The 27,653-nt window shown below is 36.1% G+C and overlaps 1 protein-coding gene across 2 annotated transcripts; it reads right to left on the bottom strand.

Annotated features, from left to right (window-relative positions):
* Window positions 1–146: 146 nt before the first annotated feature.
* sh3gl1a (SH3-domain GRB2-like 1a) lies at window positions 147–27,611 on the bottom strand. Of its 2 annotated transcripts, XM_077222386.1 has the most exons (10): window positions 27,388–27,611; window positions 18,691–18,759; window positions 15,464–15,536; window positions 13,771–13,914; window positions 13,318–13,451; window positions 11,358–11,516; window positions 9,031–9,134; window positions 6,641–6,774; window positions 5,047–5,091; window positions 147–3,430 (listed from the first exon to the last, which is right to left on the bottom strand). In XM_077222386.1, the coding sequence occupies exons 1-10, from the start codon at window positions 27,430–27,432 to the stop codon at window positions 3,237–3,239; spliced, it is 1,101 nt and encodes a 366-aa protein (XP_077078501.1). In that variant the 5' UTR covers window positions 27,433–27,611; the 3' UTR covers window positions 147–3,236. The 2 variants fall into 2 exon arrangements, with proteins under 2 accessions (XP_077078501.1, XP_077078502.1); XM_077222387.1 differs by lacking the exon at window positions 5,047–5,091 and having other exon boundaries at window positions 27,388–27,590.
* Between the last annotated feature and the right edge of the window lie 42 nt (window positions 27,612–27,653).

Here is a 27,653-nt window from a genome sequence, read left to right as displayed (position 1 = left end):
GAGGAAATGTTTCGCCCTCGTGCAAAATTTACAATCGCCTGGATTCCCAAGCATTCAGTGATCCAGTGATCCATGCTTTTCATTTCACACTCACACTCAGCGGTGAGAGAAACACACAGAGCACTGACCTAAAGAACACAGACAGCTATAGTTTCCACCTTTATTTTAAATGAAAAATATACAATGTTCCCTGCACATTTTTATAACAAAACATAAATCACAAATGGATTACGCAGGAAATACTGATTCAAAGAAGCAGTCTTTCTGAAACACTTTCTCAAACACATGAATGTCGTAAAACTTGAGGCCTAACAATGTTTACCAGGGACAATAAGAGGCACAAGCAAGGTTTTCCATTACATAGAATACATTCTACCCATAATAAAATATTACTTTTAAATGTAGTGTGAGCAGCATCAGAAAGCATGTAATATGCTGAGCGTATCACAGTAGGAAGCAGCTTTGAGAAACGTGCAAGCTAATATAGGGTTAACTCAGAGCAAGACTGAACCTGATACAAATCATCTAGGACTACAATCTCTCACCCCAAACACAATGACACAAGCAACATAATGTGTTTATTCAGTACTTTACAAAAGCTGCTCACAACAATTGTGCATGAAATCAGATTCGCTGAAAATCCAAATGTAATCGCACATGTAAAAGAGAAAGAGGTGCTGGCGGGATCTTTAGCTGTTCATATCATTGGGTCATTTTTTTGCCTTCTATTTCTTTCTGAACACACGGTGGTTGTTCCCTCCAGAGTACCTTTCATGCATTGACATATTACTGCATTATGATGTAAAACAATGAACGATATGCTCGGAATCAGTTCTGATTTACTACTTTTACTACAGTAACTCTGGACAGATCTGATATCAGTTTACAGTCCCTCTCGTCATGATTCCAGCAACCGTTTGGAGTTAAATATGGAATAAAATATGATCAATAAGAATATGCCCTGAAAATGCTAGATAATGTAAACCGGTTCAGTCCCTCCATTTGGCATGTTGTTCAAAGATACAATCTAAAACTCGACTGAGCATCATTGTCATCCTAACAATGTCCTTTAAAAAAGTGGCGGTATTTAATTGCACATGTTCTACAGAGGCCCTGAAGGGACATGGTGAGGGAAAACGATACGAGATAGGAGGAAAGATTATACGTCAATACTTTTGCGTTCTTTCGCGAAGGTTTTGTGTTCCTTAGAGAAACTGTTCGCTCGAAAAAAGAAAAAAAAAAGTTTCTTGCTGGAATGCACAAGTTTTGCGAGGGATTTTGCCCCTTTAAGGATCCGTAGCTGTTTAACTTTGTCGTCTAACTACAACTTGACATTTGCTGTGATTATAGACTATATCTTCAAAATCATAAAGTATTCTACAAACGGTTTAATAATATCATTATTGTAATGAAAAGACTAACACAAAATCCACAATGACTTTAAATACAAAGATATATTATGTAAACATTAGCTTGGAACAGTTTATCCAGGGCGACATGAACACTCACAAGCAAAACGGTCTATAAATCACACTTTGTGCAAGAATGTTTTTACAGAGAAATTTGCTCTGTGCATGTTGAATAATATGAATAAGTCGCTATGAGTTTAGCTGTACGGTAGGCCTAAAGCAAACATACCTTTCCCTGAGAGACAGAAACTGAAGGGTTAGCTAGAGGGAACTTCTCAATTCCCTCTTCGAGAAAGGGAAATAAAATTAAAGCTGTATAAGCCCAGAAGACAAACAATCTGGGCTTAAAAGCAGAATCACAAAAAGTGCTTCACACACTTAATTTCCCTTTTCAAGAAGCCGTCATCCCCGCGGAGCTGCAATATCTGTAATCGGAGGGATTTCATAAACCACAGCAGTAACGCTACGAGGCTTTAGTTGTGTGTCTCGCACTACAAAACGGTTCTCGAAATCACCAGTGCAGTGCGGAAGAGGATTTGTAAAGGTTCCTTTTTCCATAGAAAAGATCAGGAGGTGGAATCATGTGTAAAAAGAAGAAAAGAAGAGCAAAACGTATTGTAATGTCTACATAAGCACAAACTGGTTCATCAAACAGCTGGACTTACCTCATTTACATAACTCATTTAAAAATAGAATTTGGAAGCAGGAAGTGAAGATTTATAGGAATAGTTCTCTATAATCATTTACTCACCCTCATGTCCTTCCCAAACCTTATGACTTTTCAATTTAATGTGTTTGGAGCAACACGAGGGTGAGGGTGAAACTTAATTTCTATTTTTTAGCTGAACCCATCTCTGTTTATGCTCATGCAAAGACAGTGTGGTTTTTCTGGATTTACTAATGACCTCTTTTTGTTTAGCACGAACATAACATAACATTAAACTCAATGCTGACAAAATTATTAATGAACACAGCATTTAAAGGGATAGTTCACCCAAAAACTCTGTCATCATTTACTCACCCTCATGTCGTTTCAAACCTGTATTCTAATGAGTTTCTTTCTCCTGCTGAACACAAAAGATGATATTTTGAAGAATGTCGGAAACCAATCAGTTGATGGACCCCACTGATTCCATAGTATTTTGTATCATAGTATCTTGTTTTAGGTTCAGCAGATGAAAGAAATTCACAGGTTTGGAACAACTTGAGGGTGAGTAAATGACAGATTTGCATTTTTTGGGTGAACTATCCCTTTAAGATAAATAAAATAAACCCAGTACCACTAAAGCCAATGGGAAAGGGTTAGTTCATCTTTCATGTGAATCAAACAAATTACCATGACCATAACAATTGCGTTATGAAGTATAAAATAAGTTCTATTCTTATAGCTGAGCTTTTCGCTGGTCAGCTCATACGTGGCCACTAGAGGTCAGTGATTACCAACAAGAGACATTTCTTATACAGTAAAGATGCAGCTGAGTGCATTTGTAAGCAAGTTACATCATTATATGAAACTGATATGAATTTAATATCCATTTGACTCTAGAATGAACACTCCCAAAACGGATTTATCTTTAACATACTTCTCAATGATGTTTATTGTACTTTAGGGAATGGTAGTGTTATGCTAAGATGAACTACAAAACTGGACCTCAACCCTAAGTAACAAATACCCAGACACATACTGTATCTCTTTCAGGAGGTCAAAGTGCTCACAGTGAAATACAAGCCACAAATTTTCCCCTTTTTTCCCAGTCTGTCTGTAACTGACATTGCACTTTCTCGTGCCGTTTCTGTGTGTGTGTGTGTGTGTGTGTGTGTGTGTGATCAGTGCCGCAGGGGCACCATCACCTCCACGTAGTTACAGGGGAACAGTCCAGCCTGTCCGCGCAGGCTTCCCTCGAACCAGTTCTCGTCGATCTGATTGGTCAGCGTGATGACGTCGCCCTCGTTGAAGCCAAGCTCTCCGTGGTTCTCGGGATCAAAGTCGTACAAAGCCTTGCAGCACGGCTGATCTGTCGCTATGGAGACCACAATGTTTGAGAATAGAGAGGATAAAAGGTGAAGATACAAACACAGAAAGAAAAAAAAAGTGAAAGTGAACAAGGATTAAAAAAATTACAGAGATAATTGCTATTTTTGAGAGAGTATGGTACAAAATAGGGATTAAACAAAAGAAAAGGAAAAATTAAATTATGAAGTTTTGCACCCATGTTACATATATTTTTTAAAACAGATTTATGCATGGTTAATTCTAGCAATACACATTAAGTAATCTTAATTATACGTTAAATAAAAGGTTAAATAATAATAGATAGTAATAAAAACAAAAATAAATAAACAAATAAAATAAATTAATTCATTAATTTTTAAAATCCTTGCGTCATTTTCTTAATTCTAGCAGTAAACATCATAAAATCTGAACAACAGAATTACCATAAAAATGAAATTCTAGGTTAAATAATAATAATAATAATAATAGATTGTAATAAAATAAAATTAATACAAATAATACAATTAATAAAAAAGGTTAAATAATAATAATAAATTGTAAAATTTAATTAATAAAAAATAATAATACATTTAAATGATTAGTAAATTGTATTAATTTATCTATCCATCCATTCATCCATCTATCTATCTGCACACACAGTGTATAGTGTATACTGTAAATACACAACATTAATGATAATTATAAATATATAAATTATAAATGCTATTAAATATAATAAAAAACTAAAATGGTATCAAGGTTGAATTCTTGGCTTGTAACTATTAATAAAGCTATATTTCCCATTAATTATCAAATCTTTTTTCTTGTTTTTTCTCACACTGATCTAGGCAGCAGAGTTGAATGCTTGACTAATGCAGTCAACATTAAAATTTGTGTAAAAATGGAGAGTTTTAAACTAGCTTCTTTCCAAACTGTTAATTTTATGTTTTATAAAAGGTTATAGTTCTCTCTTCAACGAACCAGGGATTGGATCTTTATCAAAGAAGAAGAAAAGAGAGAGAGAGCAATTTGTACTCAACTTGTGGAATCACTGGGAATTGTGGCGCGTGTGCTGCCTATGTAGTGCGTTCCAAATCAATCACTTCTAAGCTCCATTTAGGTTTGGATGCTGCCTTTACATTTACATTTATGCATTTGGCAGACGCTTTTATCCGAACCCATGACCTTGGCGTTGCAAGCGCCAACACTCTACTGTTTGAGCTACAGGAAAGAGAACCCTGCCTTAGAAGAGACCCTATGTAGACAGTAGACAATGAGGCAGATCACTATGTTTAACAACAGCTTGTTTGTGTATGTGTGAGATGTGCAAAAACGGTTAATGCAGGTTTTAATAAATAACTCATTCTTGAGCTAAAAAGCTCCCGGTGGATAATTCAACATGTGGCAGATTGATCACGCTTTTGATTCATCTCATGAAGGGAAAATAAATGTGTCACACAAACAGAGCATCTCATTTACATGAGTGAACTATCTGTGCTCATCACGGGTTTGTTATATGTGGGAGTGTATTTAGCAGGACGGTGATTCACACCGCTAGTTTTCAATAGGAATTGAGGCTGGGAAAAGTCTGGCATAGAATAAAAGCCCTTCACCATGTCAAGTGTGTGCTTGCATGTGACTCACAATTACGTTTTTGGCGTGAAGATGTCCTGTTAAAGGAGGGGGCCGCTGACGTAAAAGAAAAACAATAGTCAGTCTCTGTGTAGCAACCCACACACACACAAACACACACACACACAGTGTTGTTGTTAGCTCAAAACCGAAACAAAAATCTTTTTTAGTTACTGAAATAAAGCCGAATTAAAATAAAAATATGTGATGAAAAACTGAAATTATAAATGTTGCCTTGGCAACAAACTGAAATATACAAGATGAATAACTAGAATTACTTATCATAAAACTGAAATAAATATTAATATTAAAAACAAAACTTACAAAAATGACAATAGTCCATAACAAATTTACTAAAACTTAAAATAAAAATAAAAGCTAACTATTAATTAATACAATAATAGTATATGAATAATACAAAAATAACACTGCAATGCACTCAACTTCAGCCAATCATTTTCAGTATTACTCAAATAAATTAAAATAAAATATTAGATGAAAACTTTAACTTAAAATACTCAAACTTATTTATTTCAGTTAGTTGCCAAATCAACATTTCTATTGATTAGGTTGAAGTACTACAATTACTAAAACTGAAATACAAATAAATTAAATCTAAATAGAAATATTAAAACTAAAATATTTCTGAAAATATTATAAAAATGAAAAAAAACCACACATATATATACATATATATATATATATATATATATATATATATATATATATATATATATATATATATATATATATATAAAATATAATATGAAATATTTCTAAAAATATTTTTCACAAAAATATTCCCATGAAATTATTACTACAACAAACTTAAATTGAAAGCAGAAAATATAAAAATAAAACCTAATTCAAATAATTAATAAATACTATAATATGGTGTCTGATTGGGCAATTGAAAGTAGTTTTCATTATTTCTTTCAGCATATGACTCAATTTCTATGAGAAATAACCATTGTAGTCAATATATATTTGCTTGGCTGACTAAATCTCATTTAATGTTTTTCTAGATCTTGAGACATGACTTTATGTTGCCTTGGAAGGCAGCTTGAAACCTCAGACAGTCTGTTTTCTCAGAAGGCTCCATTATACACAAAAGCACGTTACTGACTGTCTGGGGCAGCCAGGCCAGTGTAGGTTTTGGACAGGCAACATTTTAAAATACTAAGTATTATGCGGCCTCTGTACAGCATGCAGTGATCCAAATTGTGGAACGTGGAGATCTGCTGAGCTTTTGGTTACATGAATCAATTAATATAACCAATTAGACTGATTTCAATGAACCATTGGTCTTGGTTAACATGATTTTTAGAAGATTTTTCAAAAGCTGTATGTGTGAGCAAATGCATCATTAGTCACTTTGATATAGGAAATTGCATGATTAACCTTTCCTGAAGGTAGGTCTGTCTTTTGCACACATAATGGCTTTCTGTGTTTCATTTCAACCATTACCATTCAGATTGTGACTCCCTGAAGAAATTAAATTTAAATCAGATCTAGTCCACCTAGAAAATGCGTTTAAATTTACAGTACAATGTGTGTTGAATCATGTTTTTATGAAGCCTTATGTAAATGACCAGGACAAGCTCACCTGCGGATGGGTTTGAGGGCGGCGCGGCTGATGGATTCCAGCCTCCGTTAGAGTCTTCTGACTCTGAATAATCAAAACTGGGTCTGGACACAGGCATCCGTTTCTGGCGCGGCTGAGACAGGGCCTTGTTTACTCTACAGAACACACGCAAACATGAACATAAATTCATGCAAACACAAACGCACACAGGTTGCAACCAGGTAAACCATGGATCAGGGGCTGAAAATAGTTCCCCAAGAAATGTATTCAATATTCGGAACACTTAGAATATATTTCAGAGGTCATTTGGACTTCTTAAATGTGAAGTATGTAAGATCTCTTAACCCAGTTTATTGTTCATTGAATCATTTTAGTATGTCATTCATGGGTTTATCTCCACCCAAAGTGTAAACACGGAGCCTCCCAGCAGTCTGCTCGCATCCGGCAATCTTTTCCCAGCCCAGCGTATATTTAGTGTGCTGGTTGTGACGTCAAAACTTGTAAGTCTAATATGCCAGTGGTTCCCTTGAGATTTTCCCATTGCCTTTTACATTTACGAGTTAAATAAGGTCTGTGGTAAACATAACTAGACGTGGGTGTTTAGCTGGTGTGGGACCATGACTGATGTGTTACATGGGAAAAATGCATTTAGACCATCAAAGATGAAACAGGCCATTAACACAAAGTGAACCGGGCATTGCGATGCAAAGTGCTACAATGACACTCCAATACAGCATCATAATGCAGCCGTTCAGAAAGACAAATGTTTCCATTTATGTTGTTTACTTTGATGTGTCCAGTGTAGACAGCCTCAAATAGTTGTGGCAAGCATGTAAAAAAAAAAATGCACACGGTGCAGATATTTTGGATGGCGAGACGATCGTGTTTGCTCTACACACCTACTCAACTGCTTACTCGTGACTCAAAACAATACAGCTAAAAGTATTTCTAATTTATTTGACCTTTTATTGAAAGTAGCCTGCTTTTACCTGTTGAAAAACCGCCTTCACAAGCATCCATAGCCCTGTCCCAAATGGCACACTTCACATGCACTTACAGGTTGTGGATAGGGCTGCACAATTAATCGAATTTCTAATTGCGATTACGATTGCCACGTTTACGTAATCGTTCAAAGCTGCGATTACAAAAGAAAATCCATTCTACGTGTGTGTGTTTAGAGCATAATTATGTTATGAGAGGCGAATCACGGCTACTTCAGAAAACCCAGCACAGTATGACATACCAGGCAGTGACGTAAGTGTACGCTGAAATAAAAAGACTTTCATCTCAGAAAAACAGACTTTACTGTCCTGTCAGCCGTTAACTGTGCTCGTAGCGCGCACTCTTCAATTGCACGCGCAAATGCGGCGGCTTCACTGTATAAAGTGCAAAAGAAACTACGAGCATGCAATGTCGTTACAATTTAAATTAGCAAGTCACGGAATAAAAGTAAAATACCAACAAATCACGTGTTAGCTGAGAAGGATTTGCATGCAGGTATGATTTTCATTCTATTCACCAGAAGCTGTTTCATTAACAGTTCTTGTTAGTATTGTGTATTTACCATGGTAAGTGTCGTTTCCATAACCCAAAAATGCCACTTTTTCACTTTGTGTTATTTTTTATATTTTTAAATTACTGTGGTGGCTCATATCAACATTGTATTAACAGAAACTAGTTTGGGACTACTATTTAATTGCTTTAGCATAGTCCTAATGTTTTTCTTTACTACGAGTCATTCTTACAATTTATGTGAATGTTAAGTAAAGGGGACAGTACTTGTGTGTGTGTTGACAATTTTTGTGTAAACATGCTTTATAATATGCCTATATATATTCAATGTAAATTGTGATAATCGTAATCAATAATCGCAATTACAATTTCAAGGGAATAATCGGCAATTATGATATTTGTCATAATCGTGCAGCTCTAGTTGTGGACTTATAATCGGCAACGTGTACATGTGATCAATAAATCCACAAGACCATAGGGTGTCCCATTTGTCATTTTAGGTTTCACGACCTCCCTCTTTGCGGTTGAAATGCACCCTCGATGCAACAGTCTTCTTCCCGACAGTCAAAGTGGCGCTACGTCACAAAAGTGTGGACTCATAGAAGGACCGCGAGTGTTTTAGGGTGCCATTTGGGACAGGGCCAATGATGCACGAAAGGGGTGTTTACAAGGTTGTTTGAAAATATGCTTTATTTTCTTTGTAAATCCGTTAGGTGCTTTTGCATCCAATTTGAAGCTTGAAAGCTTTTGTCCCCATTCATTGTAACTGCAGAGGAAAGAGTGGCCAAATACGCAATTCTAAATTTCTCCTAGTGTGTTACAGAGAAGTAATAATGTCAAATGGGTTTGGAAGGAATTTTAATTTATGTGATGAAGAAAGATACATTTTCATCTCTAACCTTTCTCTCATCCTCCCTGCCAGCTCCTCCAGGACCTCAACAGACTGTTTGTGAAACTGCAGCTGAGATTCGACCAGAGCTGCGAGCTGACTCACCTGCTCCACCTACAAACACACAGACACACACGTACAGCGCATTAAAAGATGTTATTGCTTTAGAAAAAAGAGCTGCAATCTGTAAGCTAAATAAAAAAAAGCCGTTTTTGTTTTCTAAAAAATACCTACACATCCTTTAAACAAAATGCAATTTCTTCAGAAGCAAAATAACATGTGATAAAGAGGTTTTCAGGAAATATATCTCAATAACCAAGTTTATTTTTCTTTACAGCATTTTTTTCTTGTTTTTAGCATGAGCCTCACTAAAATGTTTTACTTTTTTTAATAATAATAAAACAAACGGGACACTCTACATTCCTGTGGCATTCCACAGCGTGCTTCACTCAATTAAAATGAATGTTAAAACTAACATAGTGTCACTAAATTAAAACTACAGCCACTAAATTTAAACTACAAGTATTGTGATATAAGAAAAAAAATCATATGCACATGGAGACACCTGGAAGGAGCTTTATATCCAAATCGTAAATCATAAAATTGAGTTTTATGAAATGAAGATGTGACGGTGAACAATCCTATGATAACCTAAATGATTCATACATCAGTTTAATGTCATAAATCCAGTTGCATAAACATAGCTGCTAAGTTAAGACTGTGTCGCAAGAACTAGTCTGACCAACTTTTTATGTAGCTGACTTAAAGTTATGACCAGTCTTAAAGAAAAAATATCATACTAAAATATCAAATATCATTGGACTGCATGACTAGTACTGACTACTACATATTTATGTACCATGGTATTTGGATGGTACTAACATGGCACTCTGAGAAACGTTTTGTTAGCTAACATCAATAACTTTGTTTAGTTACAGGCCCGTGCTTAAGATCGATGTGGCAAAGAATCAGAAATATCCCGAAGCTTTCTCTGGGCTGCAGTCCAGTGTCGATAAAACAGACTGATAAATGTGTTGGCTCAGCAGACTGAATGGAAAATATCCAGCACTCATTGATGTGGATCACTGTAGCAACATTACAGTTATATGACTCTGGACTATAAAAACTTTCCAATAGGGGATCTTTTGACTTTTAGTAGTGTTTTCTCAGGCAAACATCACTTGGGATTGGTGAAATTAAATTTCTGCATGAAACCCGTCCTTCACTGTTCATGCTATGGATATTAATGATTTGCTTAAATCGTGCGGCTTATTAGAAGAGATGTGCCATTACTCAAATTTATGTTGGTTGCACTTTATTTTACAGTACGTGCAATTATATGTACTTACAGTGTACTTGCATAAGAAAGTACTGGGTAATATTAGGTACATGGGTTATGGTTAGATTTAGGGGTAGGTTCAGGGTTAGTACCTATTATGTTATTGCAATTACTATAAGTACATGGGGAACAGGACTGTAAAATAAAGTGCTACCCTTATGTTTTTGGATGGTAAAACAGACTACAGTATTCCTTTTGTCATATTATATCTTTAATTTTAATTTTTTTAATGTTTTGACATTTTAAAATCATAGCTAAGAATCCATTTTCAAACAATATGAGTTAAGGCTTTCTGAAATGGAAAGATAACGTTACAAATTCCATTTAGCAAAACACATTAGTACCTCAACAATTACATTGCTGTTTTGGCAGGCCCTTTTTTACAAAATTGATTTTTGTATTTTGTGACTGATAGCCATTAAAGTTGCTGTATGTAATATCGACAGCTAGCAGTTGAAATGGCCACTGCAGTCCAAAATTAAAAATATCTGAGAGAGTTGCGGGTTGCCAGATTGAGGACACGGAAAAGGAACAAGAGCAAATGACAATGGAAAGCAACAAGCCTAATACTATAAGTTAATTAGCTAATGTATATGTTTTTATTGCCTTCCATAGCTGCAATACGGTGTGTTTTCCACCAACTGGCAACCCAGGATGTTGAAACACTATTGGGTAAATTGGCAGTAGGCGGGATCACACAGATAAAAACAAAAACAGACATTTCAACACGGAACGCACATGTCAAAGTAGAATAACTGGTTTGGCTGTAGCATTGTTTTTTAGAGAAACAAGTATTTGAACTTGCTCTGCAAACATGTTATGGTATTTTTTTTGCTTTAGTACAGGCACCATTACATACAGCACCTTTAAAGACAGCTAAAAATAAACCAAATACTAAGTGTCAAGATCGTCACCACAGTGCAGGGTCCATATATCAGTACCGTTCAGCACCTTAAAACGAAGAGTTCAGAGACTCTGATGGGCTGCAGTGAGCTTACGTCAGTATCCAGAAGGTTCTGCATGCTGGTTTCAGCAACATCTTTGGACTCTTCGAACTTCTCCACCGCCGCCCTGAGATCCTCATCTGGAATCTTCCCCTGACGCTTCTTCTTGTAGTCATAATCCAGTCGACGGCCCTCCAGTTTCTTCAGGTGATGCTGATGGAAAACCAGAGCATATTATTATTATTATTAGACCTACAGGTTTTAAGAGAAAAATTTACACTGATCATTTCTGAAAAATGCTAGAGATACAAAAGTATGCAGAGGTTAGCCAATCATAAGAGGCGGAATTTACATGTCTTAAATGTACAGTAAAAAACAATGGGTCAACAAAGGCTGGAAAATGAACATGAATAAATAAAATGATAAAATGTGACGTGAAAACAATGCCGACTGCTGATTGGTCAGTGAGAATCGTCACTATTCACTGCGTCATCATTGCACGCGCCAGATTGAGTATCCAGAATAACCCCGCCTTTTTAAAATAGTTTAGCCAGAGATAGTTACTAAACTTACTACTATTATTATGGTAACTCGGAAGAATACGCCGTGGTCAAACGAGGAGGTGCAGACATTCCTTTGTTTGGTTGCCGAAGAGAGGATCCAGCGAGAGCTTGATGGGGCAACGAGGAACGAAAGGCGTCGCTATGACGACCGGGTACTATTTGTGGCGATACTTTCTGCAATGGAAAACGGAACGAAAAGCGAGCCGAGTCGAGGCGAGCCAAGGCGAGTCGAGTCGAGCTGGTACTGGTAATGGAAAAGCGCCATAAGACATAACATACTGGGAAATTATAAAATTAAATTATAAAAAAGTGCCCTTTAAATCACATTATCTTTATTATTCCAATAGTCTACAAAAGATTTCTGTGAATAAATACATGAAATTATTATTATTATGATCTTGTCTTTTTATAAAATTGTATTTTTTAATAAAAAGCTTAAAGGGTTAGTTCACCCAAAAATGAAAATTATGTCATTAATGACTCACCCTCATGTCGTTCCAAACTCGTAAGACCTCCGTTCATCTTCGGAACACAGTTTAAGATATTTTAGATTCAGTCCGAGAGCTTTTTGTCCCTCCATTGAAAATCTATGTATGGTATACTGTCCTAGTCCAGAAAGGCAATAAAGACATCATCAAAGTAGTCCATGTGACCTCAGTGGGTTAGTTAGAATTTTTTGAAGCATCGAAAATACATTTTGTTCCAAAAATAACTAAAACGATGACTTTATTCAGCATTGTATTCTCTTCCGGTTCTGTTGTCAATCCGCGTTCATGAGTCTGCTGACGTAAGACGAGCTGACGTGTTATCTGGTGCGCCCGAGCTTCGTTTACAGTCTGAGGGAGACGCACGCTGTAAACAAAACAATCTTTGCAAACATGTCTAAGGATTTCGACACAGGGGAAGACTTGCATTTTTTTTAACCAGACATATTTATTTGAACCCGAATACACGGACGCACCAGATAACACGTCAGCAGCGTCTTACGTCAGCAGCGTCACTGGCCTCGTGAACGCAGATTGACAACAGAATCGGAAGAGAATACAATGCTGAATAAAGTCATCGTTTTTGTTATTTTAGGAACAAAATGTATTTTTGATGCTTCAAAAAATTCTAACTAACCCCCTGAGGTCACATGCACTACTTTGATGATGTCTTTATTGCCTTTCTGGACAGTATACCATACATAGATTTTCAATGGAGGGACAGAAAACTCTCGGACTGAATCTAAAATATCTTAAACTGTGTTCCGAAGATGAACGGAGGTCTTACGGGCTTGGAACGACATGAGGGTGAGTCATTAATGAAATAATTTTCATTCTTGGGTGAACTAACCCTTTAATTACAATCCTACACAAGTGCTCAAACATTTAACCAATGACTTATGAATTATAGATTTAATCAATAAACTCTGATTTGATTTCAGAAAGCAATTGATTGCAGTTGTCCACCTGTATGTCTTTAAGGTCCTTGTCGACTATAGTTTGGAAAGGGTCGATGAAGTTCTGTTTGACGTCCATGTCTAGAGAGTCTCTCACTTCTGCCAGTCTCTTCATGGCATCACCCATCTCCACTAAAGCACCACCTATAGATCGGGAGTAGAACATGAACAAAAATATTATGCAAAAAATAAATAGGAAGATCCTATAATAGCTGTATAAACAAAGAGCAATACAATATGCTTAAACACAGACACTCAACAGGTCTTTAATAATGAGATGCAGATAATCTGAATAGATTTTTGTTTCATGTTTCGCTGTGTGATTTTTTTGTTTTGTCTGATGGTATACGTTAATGTAAAAATAGTAATTCATACCAAGGGCAAATAATACGAATGAAATATGCTGTACAGTTTCCCATTACAGTTTTTTTGTAATGTTTATGAGAAAGAACATTCCTCTTACCAAAGTTGGTGTCCTCTCCCAAGTCTCGGCCGTATTTGAGCATACACTCTCCCAGAAGGCCCTCTGCCTGTGGGTAACCTAGGCTCTTCACCTGCCCACGCATCTTAGACATGGTGTTCACCATGGTCAGTCTCGCTCTCGATGCTGAGATGCAAGACAGAGAGACAAGCAGGCACATGAATACAAAGAAACTTACACTGCAAAAAAAAATCTAACTTTGTCTTTTTCCATTACAAATATCTAAATATTCTTAAATTTACATTTACATGAGAATAAAAATGACAAGATATAAAGTCTTATATAAATAAATAAAGTATCCAACTTGAGTGATTTAAAAAAATAAACTTGTTTTCCTTGTGAATAAAATAAATTTTCCTTAGCAGATTTTTTTCTTGTTTTAAGAATAAACTTTCAGAATGCAAGATATTTTGTTTCTCAAGTAAATGTACCTTAATTAAATCAAACTTTGATTTGATTTTAAAGAGAAATTGATTGCAGCTTTCCTCCTGTATGTCTTTCAGGTCATTGTCGATTTTAGTTTGAAAAGGGTTGATGAAGTGTACTTGTGTAAAAAATATACTTAATTTATACTTAAAACAAGAAAAACATCTGTCAGTGGGGTAAGAAAAATATACTTAATTCAAAGCGAAAACAAGTTTAATTAAGTCACTTAAGTGTTTATACATTAAGTCGTTTTGCTTCTTAAGTAAATGTAAAATGAGAGTGCCACTATTATGCTTTTTTTGAACATTACCTTTCATGCAGCCTGTAATACAGCTATTTGTGAATGTAAAAGGTCTGCAAAGTGTACGATAAAGTTATTGTCTCCTAAAAGAATGAATCTACTCAAAAAAATGAGTCATCGGAAATTCCATTGTAACAAATTTGCATAATGCCAGCCTATGGTCTTCATTGGCCAGCGAACAAAGTCTACTTTGACCCGGCCTCAAACACTGTAGCTGAGACTGGAAGAGCTTGGTTCATGTTGTCGACGTGTCAAAAAGACACTTTTTTCAGCTCTGCAAATCCACTTTGCTACACTTCAACAGGATTGAAGTGAGGACTCACGCTAAAATTGATACGCTAAAACCGATCCCATCGTCACTTTTCGTGTCATTGGGTGCTTCTCATTTCTTATTTGTGCATCGTCGTTTCCTTCCCTCGCCTCTCAGCTCCAAGGAAAGAAAATGAGGACAGAGGAATCGAAGGAAATCTTATTTGTATATCGGAATATTCTAGATCACTCGAGAGTCACTTCACAGCCTCATCATCTGCACTTAAGGGATCTGCCCATATGCTGTTGAAGTTTATTTAAGAAATTCATAAATAATAATAATAAAGCAAGATGCCCTGTTGAAATATGTGTGCTATATGACTCATTTAAACTGCAAAGGAAAAGCATAAATGAAAATGATTGTGACAGATGTGAAGGGGGAAGAGAATTTGGACGTGCGTCAGGTTTCTCGACAAGAAAGACTTCCGCATAGGATTTTGACCTTGTATGCATGCAAACCTATTGTAGGAGACCTCCAAAACAAAATTAAGAACCTTTCAAATAGCATAATAGGGACACTTTAAGAATGTTTAGATATGTGCAAAAACATGACAAAAACACTTAACATGTGATTATTAAAAATTGTATATTGTATTTGACTTTGAATTCAGCACATGAGGAATATTCTCCATTTTTCACCTGGGTTGGGCTGCAGGTATTCAGTAGTTTTGCAGAGCACTTCTGATATGGCTTTACTGGTGATGTCAGCCTTCTGTGAAGCACAAATGTCAGAGTACAGGTGTGTATGTTTACGCCACACTGTCAACCGAAGTGAGAGACTTGAAACATCAGCAGCGGTCACACCTACTGACACATTCAGAAAGCTGACTGATACCGAGGTGAAGGAATATTCCGTGCTCTTTACAATGTGAGCTTGACAGACTGCATTTGTGGTCTGCTGTGGCTTACACCAGAAAATCATGCAAATGATGCGTTTCAAAGCAGAAATGTGAAGCTTGTGGTTTGTTAAAGCTTACAGGAATTCCTCTTGAAAATTTGAGTTATGAGCTGTAAAGTTTGCCACTTCTCTAGGTGACAGATATTTTAGTTATTCATTACTGACACAATTCCTGTGGGCGGAAAAGGTATTAACCACTTTTTTTCTTTTCAGTCTAATGCCAAGTACTATTAAAGCCAGTATTAGTCAACATCAGTCAACATTGGTCAACATTAGTCAAAAAAAAAACTAAAAACTTTCTGAGGATAAAATGGGCAATAATAATGGGAATTTAACATTATATAATTTGAAAGCCACCATCACAAAACATCAAATAAATTATAAAACCTCTGTGTTTGATAGATAGGAAGTAGATATAGTTCCTATTCTACACAGGGTATCTGCACACTTTTTAAAGTCTAATTAAAGGCTTTTTAAGACCTTTTTAAGACCTGAAGAAATCTAAATTAATACCTTACATTAGGGGTGCGCAATATTGACAAAAATATGTCTCAATTTTTTGATAATTAGATGATATTTTACTGATTGTGTTTGTGTACTGGTACCATGGCTGGTTTAGGCCTGTTGTTGACAGCTGACTAATGAAGATATTCATATTTTTCATATTCTATGCAGTGGTCAGTTCACAGCAGTGAAATAAATTAACATTTTTTATTAAAGGGCAATATTTGCAACCTTAAATAGAGTTCCAGGGCCATTTTCACCCATATATGGACTTTTTTTTTAAATTTTACTTATGGTATGCATCACCTTTTATGTCAAATTCTAACATTCAAATTAAATTACATTAGAATAATAACACAATACCACTGTTACCAGTTAAATTAAATCATTAAATCAAAATCCATCTTTGCAGTGCAGAGGAGACACAGAAGCAGCATCAGAACTGGCATTAATATATTTACACTCCATTTACAATTGCATAAATGAAGCTATGAGATATTCAATTCATTCAAATCTTCAATTCTTAATTCAATATTTGAATATGAACTGATTTCTAACTGACCCTTCGCTAAGCCACGCCCGAAAACCGCCACTGGCCAATAATGTCTTAGCAACCGTAACTAGGCGCGGGAGGTCTGGCAAGCTTTTCGAGCGAGGGAAACATGCCGAAGCGTTGTGCTTATGGATTGTGCAAATCTGATACCTGGTATCCTAAAAGTTTGGATGGGGGAGTGGAATTTTTTTCCTTCCCGAAAATCTAAAAGCCAAGGGGAGAAATGATGTGCGTGGATCCAGCAATGTGGGAGACATTATTCACAACTACATGTCCACAGGATTAACAAAAACACCTATTATTGCTTGGAAATAATGACGTTTTTTTGTTCATAATGCACGTTTTAACGTAAAATAAGACGTTTAAAGACAAGACGGAGGCTCACTGACATACTTTAAAATATATTTCAGCATTTTGTTTATCGACAGCCTACTGTTGGCCCTGACTGAGTAACTTTAACCCAATCCGATAGCGGCTCTCCCGGTGTTAGTGTTATTCCACAAGATTTATGGATAAACTGTTTGATTTATAATTATTAGATTATTTTCACATTTCACTTACCCTGCTGGGCACGAACATAGCTGTTCCTCATTTTGTGTGTTTCCCATTTGAATGGTCAGCGTATGAGGCGGCGGCTGCCGCAACTATAGGCTTTCGCTTCAATTTTTATTAAATTATTCTCTAATCGGTTGCCTATTATGTCGTGGATATATCCCTCGAATGCATAGTGCAGTCCCTTTTGTCTTGCTCTCTCAGATATTTCACATGTTCGCCAAAAATTACTAATTATCTCATTGGGAATGTCTGACACCGGTGCATACACACTGTAATAGATGTGCTAGACGCGAAAGCTTGACAGGCGTAGCAACAGTAACTAAGGAGGGCGGGGCTTATCGAAGGATCAATTGTAACATTTTAAATTACAGAGTACTTTAAATGTGAAACTAAACCCGCCAGTAGGCGGCGGTAAGTCACTGTCTCAGGGAGTCACTCATTCAACCGATTTGTTCAAACGGCTGATTCATTCAGGAAGTGCAAGTGATTGTTCATTGAATCGTTAAAATGATTCGTTCAAAATGCGTATTTCAGTCAAGAAATCATCACTGTCTTTTGCATTGAGACTCTGCTACGGGTTCATTTTGAAATACTCGTCAGCGAAATAAAGGGAAAACAAACAATATTGACAAAATTGTTTATAAAATGTAACTCACAATGTTCATTTTACTGTTATATAAAATAAATATCATATTTGCTATTGTGCACGGGAAAAAGCCCTCTTGCTGATGTAATATTGAATGACAACAACATATGATATATAAAATACAAAAACTTTATACGTCTATTAGGGAACATACCTATAACTGCACTGACACATGATCACAGAGTGGAATCAAGCATGAAAAGACAAATGCGATGTCAGCTCGCAGTGTGCCCTCGTACATAGTTAACGTGAAACAATGATTACAATATCATAATAGACAATACACATTGCACACCACTAATTTAAGACTTTTTTTAAGACTTTTTAAGGACCCACGGACACACATTTTTTTGTTCAGGGGCCTGATGTATAAATGTTGTGTAGGCTACATACAAAAAGGGCATTGGATTACTGTCAGGATTTACTAAAGAAACGCAGTGAAAAATGTGCACTGAAAAGGCATGGACTGGGTTATTTTTGCGGATGACTTCATTGCATATGCATTTGTAGAAGTTAGCCTTTTTAGTAATAAAATAATGTTTTGTGTGCCAGCGAATTGCACCTGATTATTTGTGTAGAGGATGTTTCTGGCCAATTTTATTGTTGAATTTATTACAATAACTTTCAATAAGTAGGAAGAAGGAAGTCTTGATCATTTTTAAGAGAACTTGAACATTGCTATCCCAATGTGAATGTTAAAAATGTGTTACCTTCTCAAGGTCTTTGAAGTCCTCATCCAGTTTGGTTCCTTCAGCACCTCCCACCTTCTCACTCACCATCTAAAACACATCGGTACAAGGACTTTCAAAAAAATGTTTTTACCAAACCAATGATATTTTATATCCCCTAGCCTTAAACATTACAGAAAAAGTTTAGCATTTTTGATAAAACTTTATTTGGGTATTGGGCTAATAGACAATTTGATCCTTCAGAAAACATGCATGAGCAACAAAACAAATTTGTGAGATTGTATGATAAAGTATTTAAATACAAGAAACATTCATTAGTTTGCAAATGTAAAGACAAAGAGATCAGCTCTTAGATCTTTCATCTAAATACCTGCTGCGCATTCAGTTCACGTTACAGAACGAGCAAGAAAGAGCAATGATGTTTGGCATGTAAGGAACTTAAATGGATGCCTTTGCGTGTTCACATAAGAACCTTGTTTGTGAACTTTGTCACAAACTCTATAAAATGTATTTAAAGCACATGCTCAAGTGCTTTAGTGCTCATGCGGGCATTACAGGTTTGAGTCTGTGCAACGTTTCCCAATTCCATTCCTACTCTTTTCCTATTCATTTCTCATCCCTACGCACTATACTGTATATCCATCTAATTATTATAATCATCTAATGTATAGTATATCCATCTAATAATATTAAAACTAAGTAAAAGCTCAAATAAAGTTGTTTAGTGTTAGTGACCACTGGAGGAAAATCAAATCATTTAGAGACAGAGTTGCCAACTTTTGAGTTTTGCTTGGAGTGAGATTTGTTGACGGGATGGGGGGCTACTGTATCACGTGCCGTTTGAACAGACGCGCTGCAGCGATGTCACATTTAAAAGCGCCAAAACGTTGGAAATATTGACCGAATCTGACAGCTGAGAATTTGCTCCATATCAAAAGTAACCTTCTCTGTCTAGTCTGTCGGTGTCAGTGTCCTCTTTGTCCGCGATTTTTCTCTGCGTGATAAAATGCAGTGGTCCAATCAGTAGTTAAGAGCCTGAACTTGCTTATAGTAATTCGGAAAGTAGTGCAAATGAGTGAAAAAAAATACAGCACAGAAGAATTTTTAATTTAGCGTGAGATTTCTTTGTTGAGCGTGAGACCGTGAGATTGAGGCAGAATGCGTGAGTGTCACGCCAGATGCGTGAGAGTTGGCAACCCTGTAGAGACAGTGATAGCACACTCTCCTCAGCCTTAGAAAACATTACTAATGTTTGTGTGTGGAAGAGAGAAAAGAAATAAGAAAAGGGAAGGAACGAACTTCGGGCAGGAATGGCCTCTAAAGGGCCCCTGTGGAGTTCCCCATCTGAGCTATTCCTGTTGTTCGTCAATGATACTTCCTGTATGGGCGGCACAAACGCTTGTTTCACACAAAAGCACTCCTCCTCTATGAGCTGAACTCTCCAAACACAAACACAGAAAGTATATGTGGTGTATTGTATTCCAATAAACAGGAAGCGTTTTGTGTACTGACACCATCCCAAAGGGAAAATATTCAAACAAAAACAAACAGCACAGCCTGGGTGGTATGATCCAAGCTAAGAATTAGGCCTACTCTAAAAAATGAAAGAAAATGGCTTAAGGCTGGAATACATTTCATTACTTCTGTGCATATTTTTTGCCCGATTGTCAGTCTAGATAGTATATATCAGGGGCCGGTTTCACAAAGATAGACTTTGACTATGGCTTAGATATAGTACATAGTCAGACTTCAGATAGACATCTTAATCAGACCGTTGCACAAAGCACTTAAGACTCTGGCTATCTTAAGTAGGACTACACTGCAATGAATTCTGGGTAAAATTAGACACTTTTCAAAACAAAAAACATGGCGGATCGAGTAAGCGCGTTCAACCGCTCTGTGCAGTTTACCCCAGTGGAAAATCTGTGTTTGTTGGAGGAGTATAACAGTTACAAGGACATTTTACTTAGGAAATTTAGCGGAGAACGTAGTAACAAGAGGAAATGTTTAATTTGGAAAAAGATTGCTACGACAGTTAATAGCTGTGGCGAGCAGGAGGGACGAGAGAGAGTGGCGCGAGGCCGGTGAGACGCACCGGTTTCGATTTTCAGCGTCGTTGTTCCTCCTTTTAGCTTCCGCTCCTCCGCGAGAGATGCGAGCCCGTTGCGTCTCACAGGTGACGTTCATTATCACTCACGCCACCGGCCTAACGCCGTTCTCTCACATCCCTCGGCCTCGTCCTGCTCCACAACAGCGTTAATCCGACCGTTGAGCAGAGCGTTAAAGACGTACAGAAAATATACAACAACATGGTACAAGATGCCAAAAAAGAAATATTTAAGAGGAAATATCCTAAAAACCCTTTCCCTTCTCATAGCTCTCTCCATAACGTCGTCAGCAAACCACAAATTATGAGCCATTTTCCCTTTTCTTTTGGTTGTTTGGTATGTAACTGTTTGTTACTGCTGGTTGCCAAGGTAACAGAGTCTTAGACCTAAGTTAGCCTGGGGGTAAGGTGTCTAATTTTTTTGGTCTTAATTAAGTCAGTCTTTATTTTTGTGAAACAGTCTAACTTGCATTAGACTAGTCTATGAACAAATTTTAGACTTGTCTATCACTATAGACCGGTCTGAAATATCTTTGTGAAACTGGCCCCAGGGGTTTCCAAAGTGTGGGGCACGTGCATGTCGGGAGGAGCAGAGTAGGGCTGGGATAATAAAAGCCGGGAATCAAAACAAGTTGTGCTCCAAATATGAGGTTGATATCTCAAAACATGAGCTTTTTGAATTATTGTTACTGTTTAGTGCTTGATTATCTTTTAATTTCCATTTAAAAGTTTATTAAATTAATTGTTGCGCACATGCCTGGGAGTTAATTAGTGTAGAAACATTACTGTTAAACATTCAAAACTTTCTCCCTACTGCTGTACAAAAGTTCACGGCTCTTTGAATCTCATACTCATACTGACCAAATATTGAGCATAATCACACACCCAGTCTTCAGAGAGTGGCCTAATATGATTCAGATGTAGGTGTGGACAGGACAGACACTGATCACACAGATCACTTTTCTAGAACATGAAAACTGTAATGAAATACAGTTGCACAAAGCTATCCATTTCATATGAATCTCATCTTAAAGTGCTTGTATTCATGTCAAGAAATCAAATCTGAGGTGATCTTGTGATAGACATTACCAATATGGTTTCATAGTCATGCACCAATACTGACATTTTTGACAAATCCTGATAAACTGATATGATAAATCAATGTTATCAACATATACTGTTATACAGATATGATTGCTGATAATATTGCTGCTGACTGATTATCCTTCCCTTTATCTGGTGCAACTAATCCATTTAAAAAAAATGTAATTTAAATACTTCTGAAAATCATACATACAAGCACAATTTATATTTGTCAGTAAGGCTGGGCGATAACACGGTATCTGTATTTTGTGCTTCATGGACTTTTATCAGTTTGGACTATCAATATCAGTGCAGCGCGAGCCGATCTTGATCAAGAGACACTGTTACTACAGCGCTAAGAGATCCAGTAAAGAAAGCATTTGAATTCGCCACTGAAGAAAAACATCGCTGCGAGATCTAGTGAGAAGCATTACAATTTCTCTGTTATTAACGGATCAAACACAGCTGACGTGGAAACCAGGAGAAACATTGTGCCATGAATGAACTAGTTATATGTTTTAAGTCCACAGATCAGCAACATTCACCATAGATATAATTTAGTAACACTAACTGTAAACATGGAAGTTTGGCAGAAATAGTAAAATGCTTTCAAGTACGTCACACATCTTTTTCCAGCACTTCAAAACTCAAATATTATCATGTTATTTTTAATGTGATGACCAAAACATTATTTGTTCAACCTTCAAAGATTACCCCCATTTATACAACTAAAAGTTTCAAGATGTAGGAAAACTCACACTTATTTAAAAATAAGCTTTCTTTTAATAAATAATATTACAGATGTTGATCTACCTTAAAGTTTGTCTCGATTGGTATTCGTTTACACTTTTACATTGCACACATTTTGTAACATTTTATTTAAGTTCAAGAGTTTCTTTAACACTTCCTTTTTATATAGATATTTTTGTTTACAGTTTATTTGGTTTTTGACAGCTTGTTGTTTGCCTTAATAATGTGGATAAATAAAAAAAACTGTGGTTTAAATTCAAACTTTTCTACTTTAAAAAAAAAGTTATAAAAAAAGTCAATAATTATTGATACCGAACGATATGAAACATTATATTGTGATCATTTTTTGAGCTATATCGCACTGCCCTATTTGTCAGTAAAACTATCTTCAAGCATTTAAAGGGATAGTTCACCCAAAAATGAAAATTCTGTCAGTAATTACTCACCCTCATGTAGTTCAAACCCCGTAAGACCTTCGTTCATCTTTGGAACACGAATTAAGATATTTTTGATGAAATCTGAGAGCTGGATCACTCCTCCATAGGCTTCTAACGGATTGAAACTTGACTGCCCCAAAAGTTATTAAAGACATCATGGCTCAATCTACAGTTTATCAAGCGACGAGAATACTTTTTGTGCACAAAACCCCCCAAAAATAAAGACTTTATTTCAACTATTCATTTCCTTCTCTGTGGGCCTCGAGTGAGTTCATGTAGTGTAACAGCGTAGCGCTTCTGTGTTGTACGTCACACGTGGTCATGTGTGTGATGCGTGTGACGTACAACACAGAAGCGCTACGCTAATTACACTAGTGAACTGACTCGAGGCCCACAGAGAAGGAAATGAATAGTTGAAAAAGTCGTTATTTTTGCTTGTTTTTGCGCACAAAAAGTATTCTCGTCGTTTGATAAACTTAAGATTGAGCCACTGTAGTCACTTGGACTATTTTAACGATGTCTTTAATAACTTTTCGGGGAAAAAGTGTCAATCCCTTAGAAGCCTATGGAGGAGTGATCCAGCTCTCAGATTTAATCAAAAATATCTTAATTCGTGTTCTGAAGATGAAGAAGGTCTTACGGGGTTGGAACAACATGAGGGTGAGTAATTACTGACAGAATTTTCATTTTTGGGTGAACTATCCCTTTAAGGTTTAGAGGGAGGTTTAGATCAAAATCTAAACAGGAAAAATTTCTCAGGAAAATGTACTTCTCCTAGCATCATTTTTATCAGATTGATACAGATCACACACCAATATTCAATCCACTTTAAATTTTAGGTTTAAAAACAGTTTCATAATGCTGCATGCTTCGATATGAAAGGGAAGTCATATGGTTTGCATAATTATCTCTGCCCTAAAGCAAATCTGACAACTTGGTTTCAAGCGTACAGGAACATCAGGTCTCAGCTTTACACAATAGACAATAGGAAATACACAACTTAGCCCACATGGAAACACAATTTAGTTAAAAACTCTCCAGTATAACAATACAAGAGATGCCAGTGCAATGAACACTTCTCTTGTCAACCTGTACATGTAAGTGCCACCTAAAACAAAAAAAGAGCAGGTGATAAAGAAAGCAAAGAGAGAGGGAAGGAAAAGTCTGAAAGAAAACCCCTGTTCTATTTGGTGGGCAGGTTCTGTGCTCCAGAATCCTGTGAATCCAGTCTGACGACTAAACTAAACACTGATTTCTTCAGCTCACACACCTCTTATACATCTTTCACACAAATATAGTTTGTGTGCAGTGATCTCTATTGCACAACACCAAAATGCTCAATTTTTACATCTGAGATTGATTATTTAATCCTCACATTTGCGGAGGATGTGATAACGTCTTTGCCGCTAGAAACAGTTATCGTTAACGGGACAACTGGCAATATTGGTACCTGCAAACAAAGGACAGCATACTAGCATTCAGTCTGCAATATTTTGAATTGTCTACTGATGGACATCTAGCTGTAAACACTAATGGTTAAAAATTAACTGGTTTGAGTAAGGTAAACTTAAATAAACAAATTAGTTCAATCAAATTCAATTTTATGAGCATTTAGAACTTTCTTTTTCATTTGAGTTCACAAAACTGACACATTTTAAGTAATCATTTAGAGTTTCATGAACTTGTTTCATTTAATTTATACAAACTTAAATATATCTGAAACTGTGAAGGAATTTCTATCCGCAGCATGCTTTGCCATGACACTCAAAAGGGAGAGTAAAAGCTAAAAATATGTGTTATAAAATGTTTTTTTTTTGTGCAAGATTATGTTAAGCGGCCATTCTATATTGCCATTCTCATTCAAATATTGCCATGCTATGTTAACGCTATCAAAGCACTGCGTTTACCAATTAGCAAGATATATCAGCATTTACTCAACTGAATTAGCTAGTTATGGCTAGATATGTTTCCACTACAAATTTTTTTTAAATTGAGATTACATGATAATTTGAAGTTAAATGTATGAATTAGCTTATAGTTTAAGCTAATTATTTACATAATTTTTTATATCAAAATATTTCCAGTTAAGAGCAATTAAAATGTTTGAGTACAAAATAAAAATCTGCCAGTTCTGCTTGCTTAAACATTGAATTTCTCAACTTAAATTGTATGTAACTGATTACCTACATTTTTTTTTACAAAAACTTATTTAAGTTTACAGTACATCATATCTTGCAGTTTTACTTTTAAACCAACATCTCAAGTTAAATCTGTTCAACTTTTGAGACTGCATTCTTATCAATGCATATATAACTGTGACATAAGATCAAGATGGAACGTGATTTCTGCAAAAACAGACACAAGCAGTAAGTAAAAAGTTATGAAGTATGAACATCATGAAGTTCTGCATTTTTAACCCTGCATACTTTAAGCTTTATTGTAATAATGAGGCTCAGTGACTGTAAGACATCCCGTCTGACATTAAGATGCTTTCACCTGATTCATCTGCAACATGTAGGCGCACGTTAGACTCGTTTTGCTTTACAAAAAGGGTAAAGGAATGTTAGACTGACTGAGGCCAAAAACTTCAAGCAAATGTCTGAAATTGCATGTGCAAAAGTATGCACTGTTTTATAAACAGGCTTCATTCTGATTAAATGCATGACTGTTTTGGAGTAGACGACATGGATTAAAAGATTATCCACCCCAAAAAAAAGATATCATCTGAGAATCTCATTCAAAATCACTTTCTTTATCTGCCTGCGTGGACTTAAACCACTAGATTCCCAAGTATCTGAAAAAGGTTGTTTATCAATCACACAATGAAATAAAGCAGCATTATTCAAACTGAATAGACAATAACTGAGGTAATTTGATTCAACTGCATCTTTAGGCATAACTTTCTACGAGGTACTTACATTGCAAATGTTTGGGAAAATGGTGGGCAAAGAAATAATGGAATGAAACAGGAATGTAAAGAAACAGTGTTCTATGATATTATATAACGATATATTGAAAATCATTTAAACATTATAGCAGTATTTGTTATTGCCTATTATTATTATTATCTTGCATACCGTATAAATGATCATATTGCAGTATTTTTTTGTATAATACAATAAAACACAAAAAACCCTTCAACAGTAAAAGGTACATCATGGTAATGATGATTAGTTGTTGTTTATGAATTACAGTAAAGAGAATTAGAGGGTAAAATATGCATAATCATCATGCGAATCACATTGAAAACAATGCAATAGTCCTAAAAACCCTTAATTTTGTTTATGCAAAATAGAACTTCTTATACTTTTCCTCTTGACTGTGACCTGGACATTTTTTCATACAGTATAAAGGATAGGCTATGTTTTCTCCACACATTACTGATAAACATTGTATGCATCACCTGCAGACAGCTCCTTAGTGCACATCAGCTAAATACACTGCCAGTAAAGTACACGTGCTTCCTGCTCAAATAATACACAGTATATTAATTTCATCTGAACTGATAACCACGTGTTGATCAAGGCGATGCAAAAAACAGGTGTTGCGATGTTTTATGATCCTTCCAGTGCATTAACAGTCAGCAACCTGCTAACTCTTTGATTGTGTCAAGGCTACTTCACTATAAAAATCTAGATATAGTAAAATATTTAAAGATCTAACTTTATAGACTTGATTTGGAATGATATGAGCTTGGTTTATTCATGAAGTGCTTCTATGGCTATTACATTTCTACTGGGTGACAAAACAAAGTTTAGATTCGAATTTTATATAAAAATCTAATAAAAACAAAATATAAAGTCAATAAAAGTATATATACACACACTACTAATTCCCACAAAGTGTCTCAAAATGTACTAATCTGCCTAAGTTACCCAGACGCGTTCAAAACGCACTTGAGATCTCCCAATACGCTGTCTATGTAGTGGGCTCACTACACTTTGAAACATAGCCAGGCTTTAACTTTTACTTCACCAGAGCAGAGAAGACCCCGGATGATATAATCATTCAAACAAGTTGAACTGACACCGCAAATGTTTCTTTATAACTTACGGTAGGCCTATATTGTTTGTTTATTGTCTGTAAAGGTGATGATACACAGGCCAACTTTTTGAGCAATGTTGCCGGGCAATGTTGCCGTCAACGAGCAACCAGATGAGACACGAGGCCCACGACTGATCTAAAATATCCAGATAGAAATGCATTGCCCTTTTTCAATGGGAAAAGTGCCCAAGCAACAATTGCTCTGCAAGATTGCCCAGCAACATTGCTTAAAAAGTTGCCCTGTGTATCATCACCTTCAGTGTATGCTCGTGCACCAGTTGACGTGGAAACACTCACCTGACTCGCTTTATAAAACTGTTTCTTCAGTCCGGCAACAGACATCTTTGCGTCGGATCCTTTCGCTTTGACAAATTTAGATGTTATTTAATTAACCCAATATTTAAAAATGAAACTGTAGGCGTCTAGAGATGTGAAAAAAACTTTCACGGAATCCCAACTTCTTCCTGCTCGGCCAGAGTTTGAAGTACACGTCACACTGCGACGCGACGCAACTAGAACGCTCCCATACACGCGTTGCGTATAATAAGAGAGTTCTGATTTGT

The sequence above is a fragment of the Siphateles boraxobius genome, unplaced genomic scaffold (genome assembly GCF_051911475.1).
Source record: "Siphateles boraxobius isolate OS27281-9 unplaced genomic scaffold, OSU_SipBor_1 86, whole genome shotgun sequence".
Taxonomy (NCBI): Eukaryota; Metazoa; Chordata; class Actinopteri; order Cypriniformes; family Leuciscidae; genus Siphateles; species Siphateles boraxobius.
This window is presented reverse-complemented; position numbering and strand designations above follow the sequence as displayed.